At 50.5% G+C, this 21,078-nt stretch overlaps 1 protein-coding gene across 1 annotated transcript; it reads left to right on the top strand.

Annotated features, from left to right (window-relative positions):
- The first annotated feature begins 795 nt into the window (after positions 1–795).
- On the top strand, positions 796–20,960 carry NEMF (nuclear export mediator factor). The gene is made up of 33 exons (XM_021536064.2): positions 796–950; positions 2,002–2,070; positions 2,371–2,473; positions 4,541–4,666; positions 4,738–4,886; positions 6,417–6,484; positions 7,356–7,442; positions 8,135–8,211; positions 8,631–8,701; positions 8,795–8,870; positions 10,099–10,161; positions 10,335–10,412; positions 10,713–10,921; positions 11,342–11,527; positions 11,821–11,884; positions 12,320–12,408; positions 13,039–13,142; positions 13,867–13,929; positions 14,059–14,171; positions 15,003–15,060; positions 15,391–15,449; positions 15,861–15,981; positions 16,354–16,648; positions 17,134–17,176; positions 17,260–17,309; positions 17,735–17,888; positions 18,161–18,238; positions 18,313–18,507; positions 19,099–19,131; positions 19,736–19,842; positions 19,915–19,958; positions 20,053–20,132; positions 20,708–20,960. The coding sequence occupies exons 1-33, from the start codon at positions 892–894 to the stop codon at positions 20,783–20,785; spliced, it is 3,249 nt and encodes a 1,082-aa protein (XP_021391739.2). The 5' UTR covers positions 796–891; the 3' UTR covers positions 20,786–20,960.
- The last annotated feature ends 118 nt before the right edge of the window (positions 20,961–21,078 follow it).

Genomic DNA, 21,078 nt, shown 5'->3' with positions numbered 1-21,078 from the left:
TTTTGTAACTCCCGGACAGTTTTTGTCACTCCTGGACAGCTTTTGTCACTCCCGGACAGTTTTTGTCACTCCCGGACCCTTTTTTGTCACTCCTGGACAGTTTTTGTCACTCCCGGACAGTTTTTGTCACTCCCGGACCCTTTTCTGTCACTCCTGGACAGTTTTTGTCACTCCCGGACAGTTTTCTGTCACTCCCGGACCCTTTTCTGTCACTCCCGGACCCTTTTCTGTCACTCCTGGACAGTTTTTGTCACTCCCGGACCCTTTTCTGTCACTCCTGGACAGTTTTTGTCACTCCCGGACAGTTTTTTATCACTCCCGGACAGTTTTTTGTCACTCCCGGACCCTTTTCTGTCACTCCTGGACAGTTTTTGTCACTCCCGGACAGTTTTTTATCACTCCCGGACAGTTTTTTGTCACTCCCGGACCCTTTTCTGTCACTCCTGGACAGTTTTTGTCACTCCCGGACAGTTTTTTGTCACTCCCGGACCCTTTTTTGTCACTCCCGGACCCTTTTCTGTCACTCCCGGACCCTTTTCTGTCACTCCTGGACAGTTTTTTGTCACTCCTGGACAGTTTTTGTCACTCCCGGACCCTTTTTTGTCACTCCCGGGCGCTTTTCCGTCACCGCCGGGCCCCGCTCGCCGCCCGCCCCCGCGCCCACAGCGCCTCCTGCCGGCCGCGCGCGGCACCGCCCCGCCCGCCGCAGCCCATGCGCGGCCGCGGAGCGCCGGGACTGGCACCGGGCGCGACCCGTAGCGCCCGTGCGCGCAGGCGCGGGGCGGCCGCGGAGCCGTGAGGGGCCGGGAGCCGTGAGGGGCCGGGATCGCCGGAGCCGGGATTGCCGGGGCGCCGCGGGCCCTGAGGGTCTCGGCGGCCGGCACCGGCGCCATGAAGTCCCGCTTCAGCACCGTCGACATCCGCGCGGTGCTCGCCGAGCTGCGGCAGAGGTACCGGCACTCCCCGCGGGGGCGCGGCCCGGCCCGGTGGGACCGGCTCCTGTCCCGCTCCTGGTTCTGGTCCTGGTTCTGGTTCTGGTTCCGTCCCCGCTCCTCCTTGCGGCCGTGGTCCCCGTAGTGCCAGGGCTGTGGGGGCTCTGCTCCTCCGGGGCTGCCGCAGCTCTGCCCCTCAGCCCTGCCCGGCTCTGCAGATCCCCCGCGGCCATCGCATCCACCCCTGCCATGGCAGGGACACGTCCTGTCCCAGCTGCTCCAAACCCTGTCCAGCCTGGCCTTGGGCACCGCCAGGGATCCAGGGGCAGCCACAGCAAATCTGGCAATTCCAGCCCAGCCAGGAATTCCCAATCTCCCACCCATCCCTGCCCTCTGGCAGTGGGAGCCATTCCCTGGGTCCTGTCCCTCATCCCTTGTCCCCAGTCCCTCTCCAGCTCTCCTGGAGCCCCTCCAGGCCCTGCCAGGGGCTCTGAGCTCTCCCTGGAGCTTCTCCTCTCCAGGGGAACATTCCCTGCCATCCCAGCTGGAAAACTCCTGACATCCCTGACACATTCCTGGTGTCCAGCCCCACTCTGAAGGGAGTCACTGGCACCCCCAGGCCAGTTCAGACCCATACTGGGATTACTGGTGCCCTGTGCTGGCCAAGGAGCTCCAGTGACACCAGTTCATTTTACATCCCTGCCACAAAGAGGAGCATGGGCAGGAGCTGGCAGCGTTCTCCATTTTATCCATTAATATAAATTTCTCCATCTAATTTTCTCCCTCTCTTAACTGCTGTGTCTTAAGAGCAGTTTCTCCATCTCTCCATGGTTCTTGCTTCCAGCTCATTCCATTAATCTTCCTTTGCTGCCCTTTTGGTTACTCCTTTGGTAAATTATCATAACTTGGTAATTTATCATAACTTGGTAATTTATCATAACTTGGTAAATTATCATAACTTTGTAATTTATGATAACCTGCCCTTCTGTGTACTTTAATTGCCACTGGGATTTTTCCAGCCAGTTGTGTTTTGGATTTCCCAGAGCATTCCTTGTTTTGCTTTTGGCAGCTTGTTGGGAATGAGAGTGAACAATGTTTATGATGTGGATAACAAGACCTATCTCATCCGCCTGCAAAAGTAAGAGCTTTAAATGTCTTTATTTATAAATTCCTTACAAATGCTGTGTGGAAATAAGAATTTTGAAATTGTCTGCAGTAGTTTCTGACTTGTTTTCAGTGAAATTCTGCTGGTTTTTGGCAAAATGCAGTAATTTTTACCCAGGAAGTCCATAGGAAATAGGATATGGAGAGGGAAACGCTGCAGAAAACTGCAAAGGGGTGGGTGGCTGCTGCTGTGCCACGTGGGATCCCAGCAGACCTGGTGTGGAAGGGGTGCTGGGGGTTTTGGGGTGCAGCTCCTGTGTTTGCTCTGCCCCAGGCCGGAGTGCAAGGCCACGCTGCTGCTGGAGTCCGGCATCCGCATCCACCTGACGGAGTTCGAGTGGCCGAAGAACATGATGCCCTCCAGCTTTGCCATGAAGGTAACTCAGCAGCCTCTGTGCCTGTGAAGTGCCTGCAGGTCAGCAAGGAATGCTCCCCCGCTGTCCTGGGAGGCAGGAAAATAGGGAAGGATCATCCCAGTGAATCCCCATCCTGCAGCTGGCTGAGGGCAGGGGAAGAGCAAACGTGGGCTTGGGGTCGCATCACTTGTTGGAATTTGAGGTATTGATGATTCTGAGATTGTGAAACGTCTTTGTTTCTTTGCCTTGTTGCTAAAGAAGAAGCCATAATTGGTCTGTGCTGGTTCCAGGTTGTTTATTCTGTTTATCTCTCACATGTTCTGCTGCCCTGCCCAGCTCTGTCCTGCAGGGCAGCGTGTGGGGCTCTGCCCTCAGTGGGATGTGACAAACATTAAATACCAGAAACTCCCTGGGCTGCATTTACAAGAACGTGCCAATATCTGTCACCTACGTTGGACAGTGTGTCCCCAGCCTGAACCAACAGAAAAATGCCAACACCACAGTGAGACATGGAGGGCATGAAGAAGGAGAAAAAGGACAAGGCACACCCAATTTCCTCCAGCTTGTCCCCTTTGGACCCCTCATCTAGAATCCTAAAATTTGACTTTTGCACCCGTGCCACACTTAATTATTACTGATATCAAACACTCAGAGCTGGTAATTGATCCTGTAAGATTGAAAACTCTTTTCCATGGCCAGAGATCACAGCCAGTGTCTCTGGGGGCTCTGTCCAGGGAGGTTCCTGACCCCTGCCAGGGTCCCAGGGCAGCCAGAGGGAAGCCCTGGATTCCCACAATCACTGATGTTCAGTGCCTGAAAGAGTGAATATTTGAATTTATAAAAACCTTCTATCAACTTTATTTATAATTTTTATAAACCTTATTTATAAATTCCTTCTGGAATGTTGCTGCAGTAAAATCCTTGTCATTCCAGTTGGATTGTGTGAATTTTTAGTTGCTGGGTGCTTCAGAGTCCTGTTCAGTCTGCTGAGCTCTGGGGGTTCAGGCCTTGCTCCAGGCTCTTGGGCTGGGCTCCTGCAGGTGCTCCATGGGTGGATCCATGGGGATGCAGCCTGGGATGACTCCCATGGATCTGTTTATCCTCTGGGTGCAGCCAGAAGTCACCCAGCAGAGATTCTCCAGGGTGGCTTTCCACAGCAGAGATGGATGCAGGGATAATCCCAATTCTCATTACAAAATAAACTCTTAGAATTTGAACCAGCTGCTCCCTTGAGCTAAGCAAACAACATGGAAAAAATGTCTTAATGTTAAGAATTGGGCTCAATTATATTTATAATTATAAAAATGAAAGGTGTTACTTTGGTGAGCACCAACATTTTTACTCTTGTGATATTTGAGTAGAATAGGAAGTGGTTGGTGCCACAGGAGGGCTCTATAGCCAAGCCATGCCCAGGTGTTTCCAGATGTTTCCCAGACATTTTTCCCACCCCTCTGATGCCTGGAGAGGCTGCTTAGAACAGAGGCTAGACAGAGTTAAGGGGTAAAGGAAGTTATTTTTTGAAAGGCCTTCAAAGGGCACACCTTGGGCAGTGCAGGAGTCTTGTAGGGGCTACACCCAGGTGGGACAACAATCACGACACATAAAAAGTTGTTCTGTTTGCATATCAGGGATTAATTGTCTAATTACAGCTTCAGGTAATGAAGTCACTCTGAGTTTGCCCCCTGTCGTGGTTTAGGGCAAATATTTGGGGCAGAACCTCCAAAGGGGTTTCTCTAGAAAGCAGATTCAATCAGCTCCTCCCCCAGCCAGTTTAGGGAAAATATTTCCTCAGAGGAAAGTGAAAAAACTGTTTATTTCACATGCAAAGCTTTCACCTGCACAAAAAAAAAACAAAAGCAAAACCAAAAAACAATATTAAACAATAAAACCCCCCTAATTAATTCACTGCTGTTTACATTTTTCGGGGCCCGAGCCAGAGAGGTGCCCTTGAGTTTCAGGAATTGTTTTGCTTTGCTAAAACGGGAGAGAGCAGCAGGTGACAGCTGAGTTCAGAGTTACCCACTGAGGCAGCAGAGGTGTGAAAACCATGAAAACCATAAAAGCTGAAACTGCGGAACTGCCCCGCAGTGCCGGAAGCACCTGAGGACGCGGCGCCTGGTGAGCGTGCGGCAGCTGGGCGTGGACCGCGTCGTGGACCTGCAGTTCGGCAGCGAGCAGGCCGCCTACCACCTGATCCTGGAGCTCTACGACAGGGTGAGCAGGGCTGCCTGTGTCCCCGGCCAGGGACACCGCGCTGGCCTCGCTGAGGGTCCCCCTGCTCGCAGGGCAACGTCGTCCTCACCGACCACGAGTACCTGATCCTCAACATCCTGAGGTTCCGCACCGACGAGGCCGACGACGTCCGCTTCGCCGTCCGGGAGCGGTACCCGGTGGAGAGCGCGAAAGCTGCTGTGCCCCTGCCCACCCTGGACAGGTAATCCCATTTCCACAGCTGGTATTTGGTGTGGCCAATGCAAATCTGCTGTGCCCCTGCCCACCCTGGACAGGTAATCCCAATTCCACAGATGATATTTGGTGTATTTCTTGTGACCAGTGCAGAAGCTGCTGTGCCCCTGCCCACCCTGGACAGGTAATCCCACTTCCACAGCTGATATTTGGTGTGGCCAGTGCCAAATCTGCTGTGCCCCTGCCCACCCTGGACAGGTAATCCCACTTCCACAGCTGGTATTTGGTGTGGCCAGCGCCAAATCTGCTGTGCCCCTGCCCACCCTGGACAGGTAATCCCAATTCCAGAGCTGATATTTGGTATATTTATCATGGCCAGTGCAGAAGCTGCTGTGCCCCTGCCCACCCTGGACAGGTAATCCCAATTCCACAGCTGATACTTGGTGTGGCCAATGCAAATCTGCTGTGCCCCTGCCCACCCTGGACAGGTAATCCCAATTCCACAGTTGATATTTGGTGTATTTCTTGTGACCAGTGCAAAAGCTGCTGTGCCCCTGCCCACCTTGGACAGGTAATCCCAATTCCAGAGCTGATATTTGGTATATTTATCATGGCCAGTGCCAAATCTGCTGTGCCCCTGCCCACCCGGGACAGGTAATCCCAATTCCACAGATGATATTTGGTGTATTTCTTGTGACCAGTGCAAAAGCTGCTGTGCCCCTGCCCACCCTGGACTGGTAATCCCAATTCCACAGTTGATATTTCTTAGGGCCAGTGCAAACCTGCTGTGCCCCTGCCCACCTTGGACAGGTAATCCCAATTTTTGTTGGAGTCCAAAATGCAAGGAATTCTCAGAACTTTGGGCATGTAAGCCAAAGTTTAGAATTAAACACAGGGTTTGATCTGAGACCTTGGAAAAGGCTCCCAGACTGAGGTGTTAGAAGTGAGAATGTGGATTTGTAGTCTAAAGCAGAGTACATTAAGAAGAAGAAAGTTTAGAGTTTTAGAGTTTAAGGTATAGAAATAAAAGTTCCAGAGGCAAACAAGGAGTTTAGAATGCAGCACTGTGGGTTTGTGTGCCATAACGTGAAGCTCACACGGTAGCATGGCTCCATAAGATGAAATATTTAAGGATTGTGTCAAAAACATAAATATCCTTGTTGGGAGTGTTTTATTGGTCAATAAATCCTTAAAAAGACTTGTAACTGGGGGTCTTGTGACCTTCTGAACCATGCAGTGAAGATGTGAGCTGAACTCACCTTTCTTGTTTATGTAGAAGATAAAATAAACCACATCATCTAAAAAACTCAGAGGTCCCATCTCTAACTCATTCCAAACTCCTTCAGAAATCCCCATCAATTTCAGAGCTCATAAAAGGTGTATTTATTGGGATAAACCCAAATTTGCCAGAGCTGTGAAAATCTTTGGGTAGTTTATTACAGGCCATTTTTAGTTTTCATTTTTTAAGGCTGAAAATGTTTTGTAGCTTCTAAGCAATGCAATGTCGTTTTAAAACAGATTATTCTTTGGAATTGCAGCTTCCCATTTTCTCCTGCAGGTTAATTGAAATCATCTCAAATGCACCCAAAGGGGAGCAGCTGAAGAGGGTCCTTAACCCACTCCTTCGTAAGTGATTGGGTTTTGTTGGATGAAATGAGGTCACTCAGTGTGTGCTGGAAAATGTGAATAACTTCTCACAGAATCCTGGAGTGGTTTGGAACCTTAAAACCCATCTCATTCCTCCCCCAGCCTTGGGCAGGGACATTTCCTACCCTCCCACCTGCCTTGGGAAACAGGGATTTATTGAGCTGAGCCTGCCCGTGGGGCAGCAGGGGTGAGACCTGGCAGTGGCTCTGCTGGAGCTCTGCCTCGGGGCATTTTGCACCAAAATCCTGGTACCAGACAGGAGCTGTAAGTGTCAAGTCAGGTTTTCCTGGGCACAGAACCAAATTTGTCACGTTGGAGGTCACCAGAACAAATCTGCCTTTCCTCCTGACCTGCCAATGCTGCTCAAGCAGAGAATTTCCTGAGCAGCTCAAATCACACCTGAGCATGACTTTCCCCATCTCTTGATTCTCTTTTTCACCACCCTTTTCTCTCTCTTTCTCTACTCTGCTCTCTTAAATAATTGCTATTGCTAAATAATAATAATAAATGTATAATTGCTAATTACTGTCCCCCACTGACCCCAGTTGTGCTGTATCCATGCTGGATTTGGTGTTTCTGATCCTGTCATGTGGGAAACCTTGGCCTCACGTGGTGTTACTGATCCAAATACCAGGCACAGCTGCTCCACTCTAAAATCCCCACCATTTTTCTCTTTGTGGGAATTTTGGCTGTTTCTCATCCCCTCTTCCTTACCACCCATCCCTCCTGCCCCTTCCCTGATTTTTGGTACTTCTCACTCTCCTCACACTCTTGTGTCCATTTTTTTTTTTTTTAATGCAAATTTTCTACAGAATGATCCTTCACTATTTTTTGGTTTTTTTTTTAACAGCTTATGGGTCCTCTCTCATCGAGCATTGCCTTATAGAAGCTGGATTTTCTGGAGCTGTCAAAATAGATCAACATCTGGAAAAGAAAGGTGTAATATTTTAAAGGCTGGGCCATAAATATGGGGATTTTTATGTCTGTGTAGTTTTTTTTCCCCAAAGAGACAAGTAAACCTATGTTTCTGACCATATGGTTTTGTTTTTTAATGTTTTTAGCTTGGGGACCAGCCTTGTTTACATTAAAACTCTTGATTTGTGCATAAATTGGTGATAAAATATCAGATTGTTCCTGTAGTCTAAATGGTTTTATAGTGAGACACCACCTCACCCATGAGGTGAGTTCTGGTTGTTTGACAAGAAGAATTAACATCCAAGTCTTTATTTGTAGCAAACATTGGGGATTTTCTAAAGTAGCAGCTTTATATTTATTAGAAAATTAATGATTTGGGTAATAAAATCAGAAAATATTTTCCTACAGTCTTATTTTCCTTGTGTATTTTATATTTGCCATAAATCCAGGGGATTTTTTCCTTCCTACTGAATTATGGTGCAGTAAAAAAATAACTTCTCACAGCTTCTGGTTTATGCTTTACTCTCTGCAGCTTTAATTTCATAAAGTGCTGGTTATTTGTGGGTTATTTTTTCCTCCTGAAACTTGAATAATTATGTGCTAAAAGCATCTAAATAAATTTTTATATTAAAATTTCCCCAGATGTAAACTTAGACTCCTGTTGAAAAAGAGAATAATTACAGGGATGAAATATTTCTGTTCTTTTCTCTTCAGAAAACCTTGAAAAGGTTCTTTCAGCTCTAGAGAAAGCAGAAGAATACATGGCCCTCACTGACAACTTCAGTGGAAAGGTGGGTCTGGGGTGGGTTACCAATGATTTGGAATTGCAGAGTTAGCTGGCAAGCAGGAATTGCTCAGGAGATTCCCAATTCCTGCTGTTCCCAGCTGTGGATTTTATTCCTGGGTGTCAGGTGCTGATGTGGAATGGAAATTGCTTCTTTCCACCGGCTGGGCAGCAATTAAATAATGCACAGGCAGATTGTAGAAATCCTGGGAGATTTGCACTTGGGTTTTAATAGGTTCTGTAATAAATCCTGCACAGAAACTCTGCATTTATGGGATAGTCCTGAGGGCTGGAAGTTCACTTCTTTTTCCAGAAAAAACTGGAGTCAAGACAAGCCAGTGGGGTCAGGCACAAGGTTCCCTGCTGGAATTATTGATTGATGATACCTAAACCTTTCCACAGACAAATATTGTTGTCTTCTTTCAGGGTTATGTTATCCAGAAAAGGGAGAAAAAGCCAAGTCTGGAACCAGATAAACCAGCAGAAGATATCTACACGTAAATATTTGAAGTATTTCTTAACTTTGTTTCTACTAGTCTGCATAACAGAAATTCATTTTCAGGTGATAATATCAAATGTGTATTTTACAGATATGAGGAATTTCATCCTTTCTTGTTTTCTCAACATTCAAAATGTCCCTACTTGGAATTTGACTCATTCAATAAGGTACAGTGCTTTTGCTGATGCTGTACTTAAGTGCTTGAATTGGCTGCTGCTAAAAAGAGTAATTAAAACATAGTGCAGGGGTGATTAATGAAAGCAGAGACCTTGGAAGGGGTGAATCATTTTCTGGATAAATGTTTGATGAGAAAAAGCCAACCTTAGCAGGGCCTTTGGGCTGCAGCTGGGCAGTGCTGGCTCCTGAGCTCAGATCCTGGAGGGTGGAACCTGTGAAGGAGGTGGAAGCTTCCAGTCAGAGAGTCCCAGATGTTTTGTTCTGGAGAGCTGGAATCTGAGCTATCTCTGGAGTTAACACTGTGGCACACATCACATTTACACTCCTCCTGTTCCTGCTCTGAAAGCCTCAGGCCTTTTATTTGGTGTTTCCTTGGGCATTGTCCTTTCTGATCCTTGACTCGTGAACATCTGAACTAATCAATTGCCTCTTGTTCTTGACCTTGATCTCCAGAATTCCCACTCCACGCTCCTGCCCTGCTTCCTGCCTGAATTTCTGTCATCTCCTTCACTGATCACAGAATCCCACAATGGTTTGGCCTGGAAGGGACTCAAAGCCCACCCAGTGCCACCCCTGCCATGGCAGGGGCACTTCCACTGTCCCAGGCTGCTCCAGCCCCAGTGTCCAACCTGGCCTTGGGCACTGCCAGGGATCCAGGGGCAGCCACAGCAAATCTGACAATCCCAGCCCAGCCAGGAATTCCCAATTCCCAATGTCCCACCCATCCTTGCCCTCTGGCAGTGGGAGCCATTCCCTGTGTCCTGTCCCTCCATCCCTTGTCCCCAGCCCCTCTGATGATCTAAAGAGCCCCAGACCTTCCTCATCCTGTGCTTTAAGCATAGCTGCAGCACCAGGAGCAGTTCTTAGGCACTCTGGGTCTTTGTGCTTTTTTAAGAGACCCAGTGAAGCAGCAGAGATTCAGGACAGACAGATCTGGCTTTGCAACCACTTCATCTGAACCAAAGCAGCTTTTCCATCATTTCTTAGCAAAAAGATGAGCCACTGCTTGGCCACTGTTTTCATTCTGTGTTTGCAGTGAGACTCAGCCCTGAGTGTCCTGCTGGACTCATCCCACGGGAAGGGAAATGGAGAAAGCTCCTGGAGGTTGTCTCAGCCTCTGTCACCTCCTTTAGAGCTTTGCAGCCCTTTGCAGGGACCCTCTGTGCCTGCTCTGAGTCAGGCCAGCCTGGGCATTCTCCAACCTGATCTCTCCTGCAGGCAACAGACGAGTTCTACTCCAAGCTGGAGGGGCAGAAGATTGATCTGAAGGCCTTGCAGCAGGTGTGTCCTGGTCCAGGCCTGGGCAGCTGGGATGCCTCCCACGTTTCCAGAGACTTCTCTTGCTTCTTGCAGTGATTATCTGGTGCCATTTAGTAATGGCATCAGGTAATCACTGCAAGATTATATATAAATATATTTTAATATAATTTTTTTTGTCATTTTGTATTTAAAAGGAAAAACAAGCCTTGAAGAAACTTGAAAATGTCCGCAGGGACCATGAGCACAGACTGGAAGCTCTCCAGCAGGCTCAGGTAAGACAGATCTTGGGTTTTAATTAAAAAAATGCATAATCACACCACCATGGGATGGTTTGGTTGGGAGGGAACTTCAATCCCATCCAGCTCCAGGGGCAGAGACACCTTCCACTGTCCCAGGCACTGCAGCCTGGCCTGGAACACCTCCAGGGGTGTGGCAGCACTGGAGTTGGAGCTTCTCCTGTGCCACCACTTCAATCCATCCTTGGATTTCTTCACCACTGCTTCCATTTTTATCAAAACTACCGCTGAGCAGGCGTTTGGCTGCAGTGGCTCCAAGCTCCTCCTTTCCCTAAGGAAGCTGATAAGCTGAAGGGAGAGCTGATAGAGATGAACCTGGAGGTGGTGGACAGGGCCATCCAGGTGGTCCGCAGCGCCCTGGCCAACCAGATCGACTGGACCGAGATCGGCGCCATCGTCAAGGAGGCCCAGGCCCAGGGGGACCCCGTGGCCACGGCAATCAAAGAGTTAAAGCTGCAGACAAACCACATCACCATGCTGCTGAGGTGAGTGCACTGCATCACGAGCTTAGGGGTTTAAAAATACCCCAAAATAGCTTTTTTATACCCAGAAGTTTTGGTATAAAAGCTGGGACGCGGCAAAGTTAACCCGTGAATTTTTGGTTACCTCGCTTGCAGAAATGGCAGTTTACAAAATAAACTTGTTTTCAGTCAGTTCCTTGGGTTGGAAAAATTGGGCTCTTTATCTTCTGCTTTTGTTTTCTTTTCCCCCCCCACACGTGGCTGACTCCAAGACAAAAAAGGGTTGGCACACGAAGCTTCCTGTGTCTGCACAGTGTGAAGGGTTTAGAGGCTCCTTGGGCCATTTTTAAACTTCTGAGAGAAGTAAATTAAGAGCACATTGCACCAAGGATTAAAAATTAACCAGTCCTCTTATCTTAATCATCTGATGTTGTGTGTTTTTAGGAACCCCTATGTGTTATCTGACGAGGAAGAGGAGGAGGATGATGCTGACGTAGAGAAAGAAGAAACAGAAGAACCAAAGGGAAAAAAGAAAAAGAATAAAACCAAACAGTTGAAGAAACCTCAGAAAAACAAACCCTCATTGGTTGATGTTGATCTCAATTTGTCTGCTTATGCCAATGCCAAAAAGTAAGATTTTTCAGTAAATATGTGTTTTTGTAGGAAAAAAATTCTCTGGGTGTGCAGTTGTTTGCGATAATATTGCAGGAGGAAGGTTTTTGGGATATCTTGTTAAAAATTGAAATAGCAGCTTGTCCTGAGCTCTGGGATGGGAATTGCCTTTGTGCAGAGCAGCTGCTCTGTGGCTCACAGTGATTGAATTTTCCAGTTCTGCCCCTGGAACAAAAGGCAGAGGCCTGGGAGGAGTGGAATAAGGACAAAGGAGTGGATGTGCTAGGATTTCAATCACTTGTATTTCACAGGTACTATGATCACAAAAGACATGCAGCTAAGAAAACTCAGAAGACAGTGGAAGCTGCAGAAAAGGTATTTTTTTCCCTTGTATTTTAGAAGATATTTAAAAGGAAAATCCCTCCCACTCCTCAGTGGGAAATCCTGATCTGAGCAGCCCTAACAAAACATGAAAGGAAAAACAATCACCCAGGGTTGTTTTATTCTTGACATTTGGAGCTCAGTGGAGGATTGCAGATCCCTGATGGATCCTTTTCCACCAGTAGCATTGGGAATACTCAGAGCAGGTGGAGATACTGACAGACCAGAACTTAGAGTGGACAATCAGTGGAAATCCTTCCAATCCATGAGCTGATCATTTCAGAGAGCAGCTCTGCAGAGTTTTAAGAGCAGGGCTGGGTGGAGCCTGCACTGTGATCAAGCCCAGAGCCATTTCCTACCAAATTTCAGTGTTCAGTGGGGAATTCTGTGGTTCCTGCTGGATGGTGATGGTGCTTTCTATCCAAACAGGCTTTTAAATCAGCTGAGAAGAAGACAAAGCAAACCCTGAGGGAAGTTCAGACTGTCACCACCATCCAGAAGGCCAGAAAGGTCTATTGGCAAGTACAGCTCCATCATCCTTCTCTCATGTCCTGTGTCAGGATGGATCCTCCCTGGCTTAGCAGTGGAGCCCTTTAGGATTTCTGAGCACTGCACTTTGGATGGAGTCTCCTTAAAGGTTCTTCTCAAAGTCAGAGGATCCCAGAATGGTTCCCAGGGACAGCAGCCTGGAGCAGCCGTGGCTGCCACATCCCTGGAAGTGTCCAAGGCCAGGCAGGACATGGCTTGGAGCAGCCTGGGACAGTGGAAGGTGTGGTCCAGTGGGACTGGATGATCTTTAAGGTTCCGTCCAACCCAAACCATTCTGGGCTTCTGTGCTTTAAAAAACAACTAACAAATGGAACAAAACCTCAAGGTTTTTAATCACCTAGTGACTAAATTATTAAAATAAAAATAAATAGGAGGGTTGTGCTGCTTGTTCCATCTCCAAATCTCATTGCCAGTGATGCTGTAGTTGCCCCATGGGTTCTTTTTATGTCCCAGGCCTGTGGATGGAAGTAAAATACTTCCAGTCTCATCAATTGTAGGTGCTGAGATGGATATTTTGAGTTTGGTATCAAAAACCACCTGTGCAATGTTCTGTTAGTTCCAGGTGTTACTGACACTGAGGATTTGCTGGCATTTGGCAGGTTTGAGAAGTTCCTGTGGTTCATCAGCTCTGAGAATTACCTGGTGATTGCTGGCAGGGATCAGCAGCAGAACGAGCTGATCGTGAAGCGTTACCTCAAACCAGGTGAGCCCATGTGGGGGTTTCCTCCTCTTTGCCACTCCTGTGACTGTCCATGAGTGACTTGGGAAGGTCCCTCTGCTTTGTCCTTGAGCTGGGCCTTGGATCAAAGGGAATTTTGCTCACTGGAATCCCTCTGGTATTGTAAATGCAGGCAAACTCAATGGGAAGAAATGCCGATGTCTGACTCAGTTCAGAAGGCTGAATGATTTCTTTATTATAACTGTGCTATAATACATCAATATACTATATAAAAAGGAAGATACTGAAACTACATACTACTTTCTCTGACTCTAAAACAACTCATGACCCTCTCTTGAGAGTCCAGCCCCAGGTGGGTTGGATTGGCCATCAGGCTCAAACCTCACCAGAATCCAATCAAGCAATCACCCCAGGTAAACAGTTCTCCAAACACATTCCACATGGGAAAACAAGGAGCAGAAATAGAAATTGTTTTCTCTTTCATTTCTCTCTGTGCACCTCTATGAAAAATCCTGAGAGGGAGAGAAATGTAAATGTGCTTGCCACACTGGTGCTACGGGGCGAGAGCAGCTTGGCTGGGCTCCCCTCCGGAGCAGAGGAGCTGATTCCCCCAGGGACAAGGATGGACCAAAAGGCTTCTGTGTCCCCACCCTGCCCCTTGCAGCCAGACCAGGCATTTCCATCTAACATTAGAGACTTCCCTGGCTCCAGGGATGTGTGGATCTGAGGGAAGTCTCCTCTTTCCCAGGGGACATCTACGTGCATGCAGATCTGCACGGAGCCACCAGCTGCGTGATCAAGAACCCCTCAGGTACCTGTGGGGCCCTGGGGACAGGAGCTGGCAGTGCCTTCCCTTGGGATGGCAATCAGCCCTTCCTGGGAAGCTGCCAGGCTGGGTGTGGGCAGGGTTTGATGGCTGCTGTGTGCTGGGTGTTGCCAGGTGAGCCCATCCCGCCGCGGACGCTGACGGAGGCGGGGACCATGGCCCTGTGCTACAGCGCGGCCTGGGACGCCCGCGTGGTCACCAGCGCCTGGTGGGTGTCCCACAGCCAGGTGAGACGTCAGGCACAGCACCCCTGGGAGCTGGGGCCCATGGGTGTGCATCAGAGCAAGGGCGTGGGGCTCACACCAAAGGCGTGCTGGTTTTGTTGTCTCAGGTTTTGTCTTTTATATTTTTCACATTCTGTGCTGCTTTAGCGTGTGGGTCTGGGCTCCAGATCAGGGGATGCTGAGCTCTGTGCACAGAGCAGGGACACAAAACAATTCCTGCTCCAGCTGGGCACCAAGGACAATGATCCAAACCTCAGCCCAGGAGCACAAACACCGTGGGCTGGAGAGAGAAAAACAAGCAGGGTGGGACTGCCTGGGCTGGAGCTGGAATGGGACAATGAACTCCAAGGTGCCAATGGAGCAGAACTGATCCCAGGGAGAGCCCCCGGGAGCGCTCGTACATTTTGGGACCATTTTGGGTCATTTGGGTGCAGCCCTGGCTGGGCTCTGGTGCTGCCCAAGGTGGATCCATGGAGGAGATCCTTTAATAAATCCCTGATTTATTCTGTAACTCCATCCAGCCTCTGCTCCAGGCTTAGCCTGCACAAGGCATCATTATTCCCTGAATGCTCCTGAGTCTATCCTGGGTTTATTTCCTGAGTTACTCACCCAGGACTCCTAAAACACAGTGCTGGTAGGGTGTGACTGGATTGAAACATCGCTTAGGAAAATTCCCTACAAAGGAGAGGAAGAGCCCCTTGGATATGGAGTCCTGCAGAGCTGCTCCCAGGAGTTCAGCTCCTGTTGAGCCAATGTTTCTCTTGGTGCTGTCGTCACCTGATGTTGGCCTTCTGTCACAGAGATTTTTTACAGTTTACTGTGGTTTTCTTTTAGGTTTCTAAAACTGCCCCCACGGGAGAATATCTCACTACTGGCAGCTTCATGATCCGAGGTGAGGCACAAGGGAACAGTGGGAATGGGATGTTTTCCCAAAGGTGCTGGGCTGTCCTGCAGTGGCAGCAGATCCCACTCTTCTCCCAGAAATCTGTTGGGAATGACTTGGTCTGAGTATCAGGCAGTTGCAGCAGCAGTCTGGGCTGAGCCCTGGGCAGAAGTTCATTAACTCAGCTGCTTTTGAGTTCTCCTGTTCTCATCCCAGAGATAAAATGAGCCCCAGTGTAATTTTTGGTAGCCTAAAGCCTCTAATAAAAATGCATTTTGGAAGTACATCCTGCAGCATGGCTGTTAAACCTCCTCATGAGACTCTCCCTTTGTTTTTCAGGGAAAAAGAATTTCCTTCCACCTTCCTATCTGATGATGGGCTTCAGCTTCTTGTTTAAGGTACAGCTTTTCCCATGCAACTCCTGCTGGCTTTTGTAATTTGCTTTGAGCTGCAGGAGGTTTATTTTCTGCATCTTGCTTATCAGTGTATTCCCAATTACTTCTTTTCCCACTGGGAAAAATCCCATAAAAAGCTTCTTGCTGATAATGACTCTGCTTTCATTTCCATCTCAGCCCAGTGTGCACTGTCTGCATCCCAAACAGACTCTGGACCTTCCTGCCTCTGCCAGGGTTGCTATCCCAGCTCTGTTTGGAATCTGAGCATTTCTCTGTGTCACCCTGACTTGTGAGGTTGGCACACTTGGGTCTGGTTTAATTTTGATGGCAGAAAGTGTTAGAAAGGGAAGAAGAAGCTGAGTGAGGTGTTGTGTGAGCATCGCCAGGCCTGACCCCGAGGCTCCTCGTTTTCAGGTGGATGAGAGCTGTGTCTGGAGGCACCGGGAGGAGAGGAAGGTGAAAGTCCAGGATGAGGATCTGGACACGGTTTCCAGCAGTGCCAGTGAGCTGGTGGCTGAGGAGGTGGAGCTTTTAGGTACTGAGGGGGGTGCTGTGGCTGCTGCTGGGGGATCCTTCAGGCTCTGGGTGATCCCAGAGTTTGCATCACTGATAGGACAAAGGGAAATGGTTTCACACTGCCAGGGGGCAGCGATGGATGGGATATTGGGGTGGAATTCCTGGCTGGGAGGGTGGGGAGGCCCTGGCACAGGCTCCCAGAGCAGCTGTGATCCCTGGCAGTGCCCAAGGCCAGGCTGGACAGGGCCTGGAGCAGCCTGGGACAGGGGAAGGTGTCCCTGCCATGGCAGGGGTGGCACTGGGTGGGATTTAATGTCCCTTCCAACCCAAACCATCCTGGCATGATGGATCAGTTTGGTATTCCTGTGTTTTCCTGCCCTGGATGCCCCAGATGGAGGAGACAGCAGCAGTGAGGAGGAAAAAGCCGAGGCTGAGGAAGCTCCAGAGGCTGAGGAAGCTCCAGAGGCTGAGGAAGCTCCAGAGGTTGAGGAAGCCACAGCTGAGGGCTGCCATGAGGAGGGCATTGCTGAGCAGGGAGGAGGGAACACTCCTGCTCCAGAGGCTGAATCCGAGGAGGACGACGGAGACTCTGAGGAGGAACATCCAGAGCCCCAGAGGGAAGTGAAGGAGGAAGAGGTGAATTATCCAGACACCACAATTGACCTGTCACACCTTCAGCCCCAGAGGTGAGAGGAGCAGCAGCTGGGGCACCTGAGGGTCTCCTGAAGCCCTGGCAGGACAAGGCTGGGATGCATTGCCATCCCTTCCTTCCATGCTCAGCAATGGGAATGCTGAGAACTGAGCCCTGGGCAGCCTCTGCTCTGCTGAGGCCCTGGGATGAGCTCAGCTCCCTGATGTCCCTGGGACTCCTTAGAGGGTGCAGGGAGCAGGGATTGGGTGGGTGCTCATGGGAAGCTGCACACTGGGGCTACCTCAGTGCCCAGGCTGTGTTCGTTACTCGTGTGTGTGAGAGAGGAGCTGGCAGAGAGCAAAGATGGTTTTCTAAAGTGAATCCCAGTGCTCCTGCCTTTTCCAGTCACCAAAGCTGGGATTGCCAAGCTCTAGAAAGCTGAAAGTTAGAACCAAGCTGCTGAAGTCTGGGCTGTGGTTGATGTGTCCATGGTGAGCTGCCCTACATCTGCTGATGAGCTCCTTTTCCACCTCCCCACAGATCCCTGCAGAAGATCATCCCCAAAGAGGAAGAGCCCAACTTGGTAAGGTCCCAGCTCCAGTGGGTGGCCCAGAGCAGTGGGAGCTGCTGGGCAGGATCTGCCCTAAACTGCCTTTCCCTCCTCAGGGTGACAGCAGGGCCCAGGGCCGGAGGCATCTCTCTGCCAAGGAGAGGAGGTGAGGGCCAGTGGGTGTTCCAGGGAATCCCAGAGCCCAGGATGGTTTGGGTTGGAAGGGACCTCAAATCCCATCCCATTCACCCCTGCCATGGCAGGGACACCTTCCACCATCCCAGAGTGCTCCAAGCCCTGTGCAGCCTGGCCCTGGGCACTGCCAGGGATCCTGGGCACATCTGTACCCAGTCCAATCCATGCCCATTGCCCATCCTGCATTTCCAGGGTGAGGTGCTGCTCCTGTCCTTTGGGAATGCTGGCTGGGAACAGTTTTGTTTTACTCGTTGGCTGGAGAGGTTTTTCTGAGGAGGAGCTGCTACCAGAATTCCTCTGGATCCCTGTGACAGGGAAGCAGGGTGGGCATGCTGTCAGGAGAGCAGCAGCCTCTCTCATCACAACAAATGAGGATGTTGTCATTGTTCTCCTTAGAGAAATGAAGAAAAAGAAGCAGCAGAACAACTCTGAGAACTCGGAGCTGTCTGAAGAGAAGCAGAAGGAGACAGAGACAGAGACCCAACCTCTGGCTGCTCCCAACTGCCACAAGGCAGCTCCAGCCCCTCAGCCCATCAAGCGGGGCCAGAAGGTGGGCAGGGAGCAGGGGGACGCTGGGCTGAGCTGTTGGCATGGAAACGTGGACAGCAATCCCACATTTCCCAGACACCCAGGGCTGCTGGGGTGGTGCTTTGGGTGGTCTGGGAGCACGGAGCTCACTGGAACCAGTCCCTTGCTTATTGGTGAGCTGCTCTGAAAGAGTTTGGGATACTGGGAAGGAAGGAGCATTGGGGCCAGCATCTGTGCTTGCAGCACTCTGCTAAAAGCTGTCACTGCTGAAGCTGTTGGTGTTTGCTCCTGCAGAGTAAAATGAAGAAGATGAAGGAGAAGTACAGGGACCAGGACGAGGAGGACCGGGAGCTCATCATGAAGCTGCTGGGGGTGAGGGGGGAGTTGTGCCTTCCCTGGGGTGTGGTGGCTCTGGTCACCAGCCCTGACCACCTGTGTCACCACAGTCTGCAGGCTCCAACAGGGAGGACAAAGGGAAAAAAGGGAAGAAGGGGAAGACAAAAGAAGAGGCAGCAAAGAAGCAACAGCAGAAAAGCAAACCTCTGCGTCGTGCAGCAGGAGGGGGCAAGGAGTCCCTCCCAGCAGGAATTGTGCTGCACGAGGCACAGGAGCCAGGCCTGGATGAGCTGCAGGAGGACAAGGTGAGGAGTGGGATGGGAAGGTGAGGAACAGGGTGAGAAGGCGAGCAGCTCTCTCCTCACCTGTCCATGTGTCTGTCCTTGCTGGGGCTCCCCTGTGTAGCTCCCACCTGGGAGGCTGAGCAGCTCCCCTTGGATTTTGGGTGCTGTGGAGAGCTCTGTGTCTGCTGCCAGGGAGCCCAGTGGATTCCCAGAGCAGCCCAAAGCCCTGCAGCAATCCCTGTGCTGATCCTGTTCCCAGCACAGCCAGAGCTGGGGCTCGGAGCAGTCCCGAGGCTCCCGTTGATCCAGCAGCTCCCCCTCAGCCAGGTGCAGCCGAGCTCCCAGCCCTGCTGCTGGCATTTGCTGTCTCTGAGCTCCATCTCCTCCTCCCAGCTCGGCGTGTGCCAGGCAAATTAGAGGTTGGAAAGAAACACTCCACCCTCCCACCCACAGCAAAGTGCTGCTCTCACCTTGCTTGTGAAATGAGTTCTCTTTGCAGCGAGAATGGGGCTTCCTGGGGCCTGCTGATTAAAGAATGTCTTGGGGACAGGGGAGGCAGAAGCTGCTCTGTGGGTTCTGCAGGCCTGATCTGTCCTCTGTTTGTGTGTGCAGGAGGAGCAGGACCAGGAGCAGCCAGGACTGGAGGTAAATGCTCAGTTCTGTAAGGGCCGAGGTGGGGCTGTGTTCCTGCTGGGACTGGGGCATGGGGGAGCCCTGCAGGACTGTTTGAACCTGCTTTAATTGTATTTTTAAAATGAACCTCCTTTTCTGCCTGCCCTGCTCATCTCCACATCCCCCATAAACCCAGAGCTGGCTCCAAGGATGTTTGCCCTTGGTTTTTGCCTTGGTGCCTCTGGTCTGGAGGATGACACAATGAGCAGTGCAGGTTCTTTAGTTTAGAAGTCTGTTTACATCTAAAATAGCTTCAAACTTTCCTGTAATTACTTTTGTGTAATGACAGGCTGTGGGTGGTGCCCGGGGCTGGGAATAAATTAATTCCTTTAAACTCCTCCATGGAGGAGGATGATGGTGTCTGCTGGGGGAGCTTTGGGTGACCCTTGGCCCAGGATGATCCAGCCGAGGATGTGATTTTAGTGATGAAACAGGATCAGTCACAAATCCCAGCTTGGCAATTCCATGCCAGTTCCATGCTCATGGAACCATGGAATGGTTTGCCTTGGAAGGGCCCTTCCAGGCTGCCTGTTCCCCCCCTCCTGCCCCGATTCCAGTGGAGCTCTTTGTGTCCCAGGAGAGCGAGGCCCTGCTGGACTCGCTGACCGGGCAGCCCCACCCCGAGGACATCCTGCTCTTTGCTGTGCCCATCTGTGCTCCCTACACAGCCATGACCAACTACAAGTGAGTGGCAGCTCCTTGCCGGGAGGGCACGTGGCGAGTTTGTTTTATTGACAGAAACTTTCCTTGGGGCAGGTACAAAGTCAAGCTCACTCCGGGCACCCAGAAGAAGGGCAAAGGTACGGTGTGAGAGCCCCGAGTCCTTTCCTGTGCTCTGCCTGCTGAAGGCAGCGTGTTTTCCAGGCTCTTTCACTCTTCCCTGTGTTTTTCCAGCTGCCAAGATTGCCTTGCACAATTTTATGCAGTCCAAAGAAGCCAGTGCACGAGAGAAGGACCTGTTCCGCAGCGTGAAGGTGAGGCTGTCCCTGCAAAGCTCTGCAAAGCAGCAGCAGCAAAATGTCCACAAGTGCTGTTCTGGGAGGAAATGCTGCCAAAACTGAGTGTGCTGTTGGGTTTTTTTTTTTGGCAGCAGAGTTTGTCTGTACTCCTGGGGAAGGTCAGAGAGTCCTGCAATGGTTTGGGGTGGAAAGGATCTTAAAAATCCATGGGCAGGAACACTTCCCATTATCTCAGGCTGCTCCAAGCCCATTAAAACCAGGTTTTGGACACTCCCCAGCTCCTCTGGGAAAGCTCTGCTGCCCAGGCTGGGAAGGAGCATGAGAAACTGAGCCTCAGTGGGAGGAGCACTGGGCCTTCTGTTTCTGCATTGTCACTGATAGACAAAAGCAGCAGCTCCAGGAAACCCTCTGGGTTTGGAGTGGGAATTCCTGGAGCAGGGGCTGGAGCTTGCACTGGGAGTTGGGGTTGGAGATGTCCTGGTGCCCCTCTCTCCCTGCCAGCTGCTCACCAGGGCCAAGGAAAGGATCATCCCAGTGCTCCAAAAAGGCTTTCTTGCTGTGGTCACTTTCTCCTCTTCCATGTTCCCTAGGACACAGATTTGTCAAGAAATATTCCTGGGAAGGTGAAAGTGTCTGCACCTCACCTCCAGAACATGAAGAGGAAGTGATTCCATGCTGGGGGCTCTGGCCCCAAACCAGACTCGGGGCTGGGACAGACACAGACCCACGACCAGGACTGAATTCCAGCACCCAGGGCCTGCATTCCTGCTGGTTTAGCTGGACTCTGATACAAATTGCAGATAAATGTGGAATTAAATTGCTGGCATTTGGTCAGGAACAGCCTCCCCTGCTGCTGCTGCTTCTCTGTTCAAGTGCTACCTCCCCACTGCTGGGCAAAGGCGCTGGAATTTGGGGCAGGAAGACTCCAGGTTCAGTTCCAGTGGAGAACACTTCCTTTGGG

Source organism: Lonchura striata, chromosome 6 (assembly GCF_046129695.1).
Source record: "Lonchura striata isolate bLonStr1 chromosome 6, bLonStr1.mat, whole genome shotgun sequence".
Classification (NCBI taxonomy): domain Eukaryota; kingdom Metazoa; phylum Chordata; class Aves; order Passeriformes; family Estrildidae; genus Lonchura; species Lonchura striata.
The sequence above is the reverse complement of the archived record's forward strand: the minus strand, read 5'-3'. Positions and strand labels throughout refer to the sequence as shown.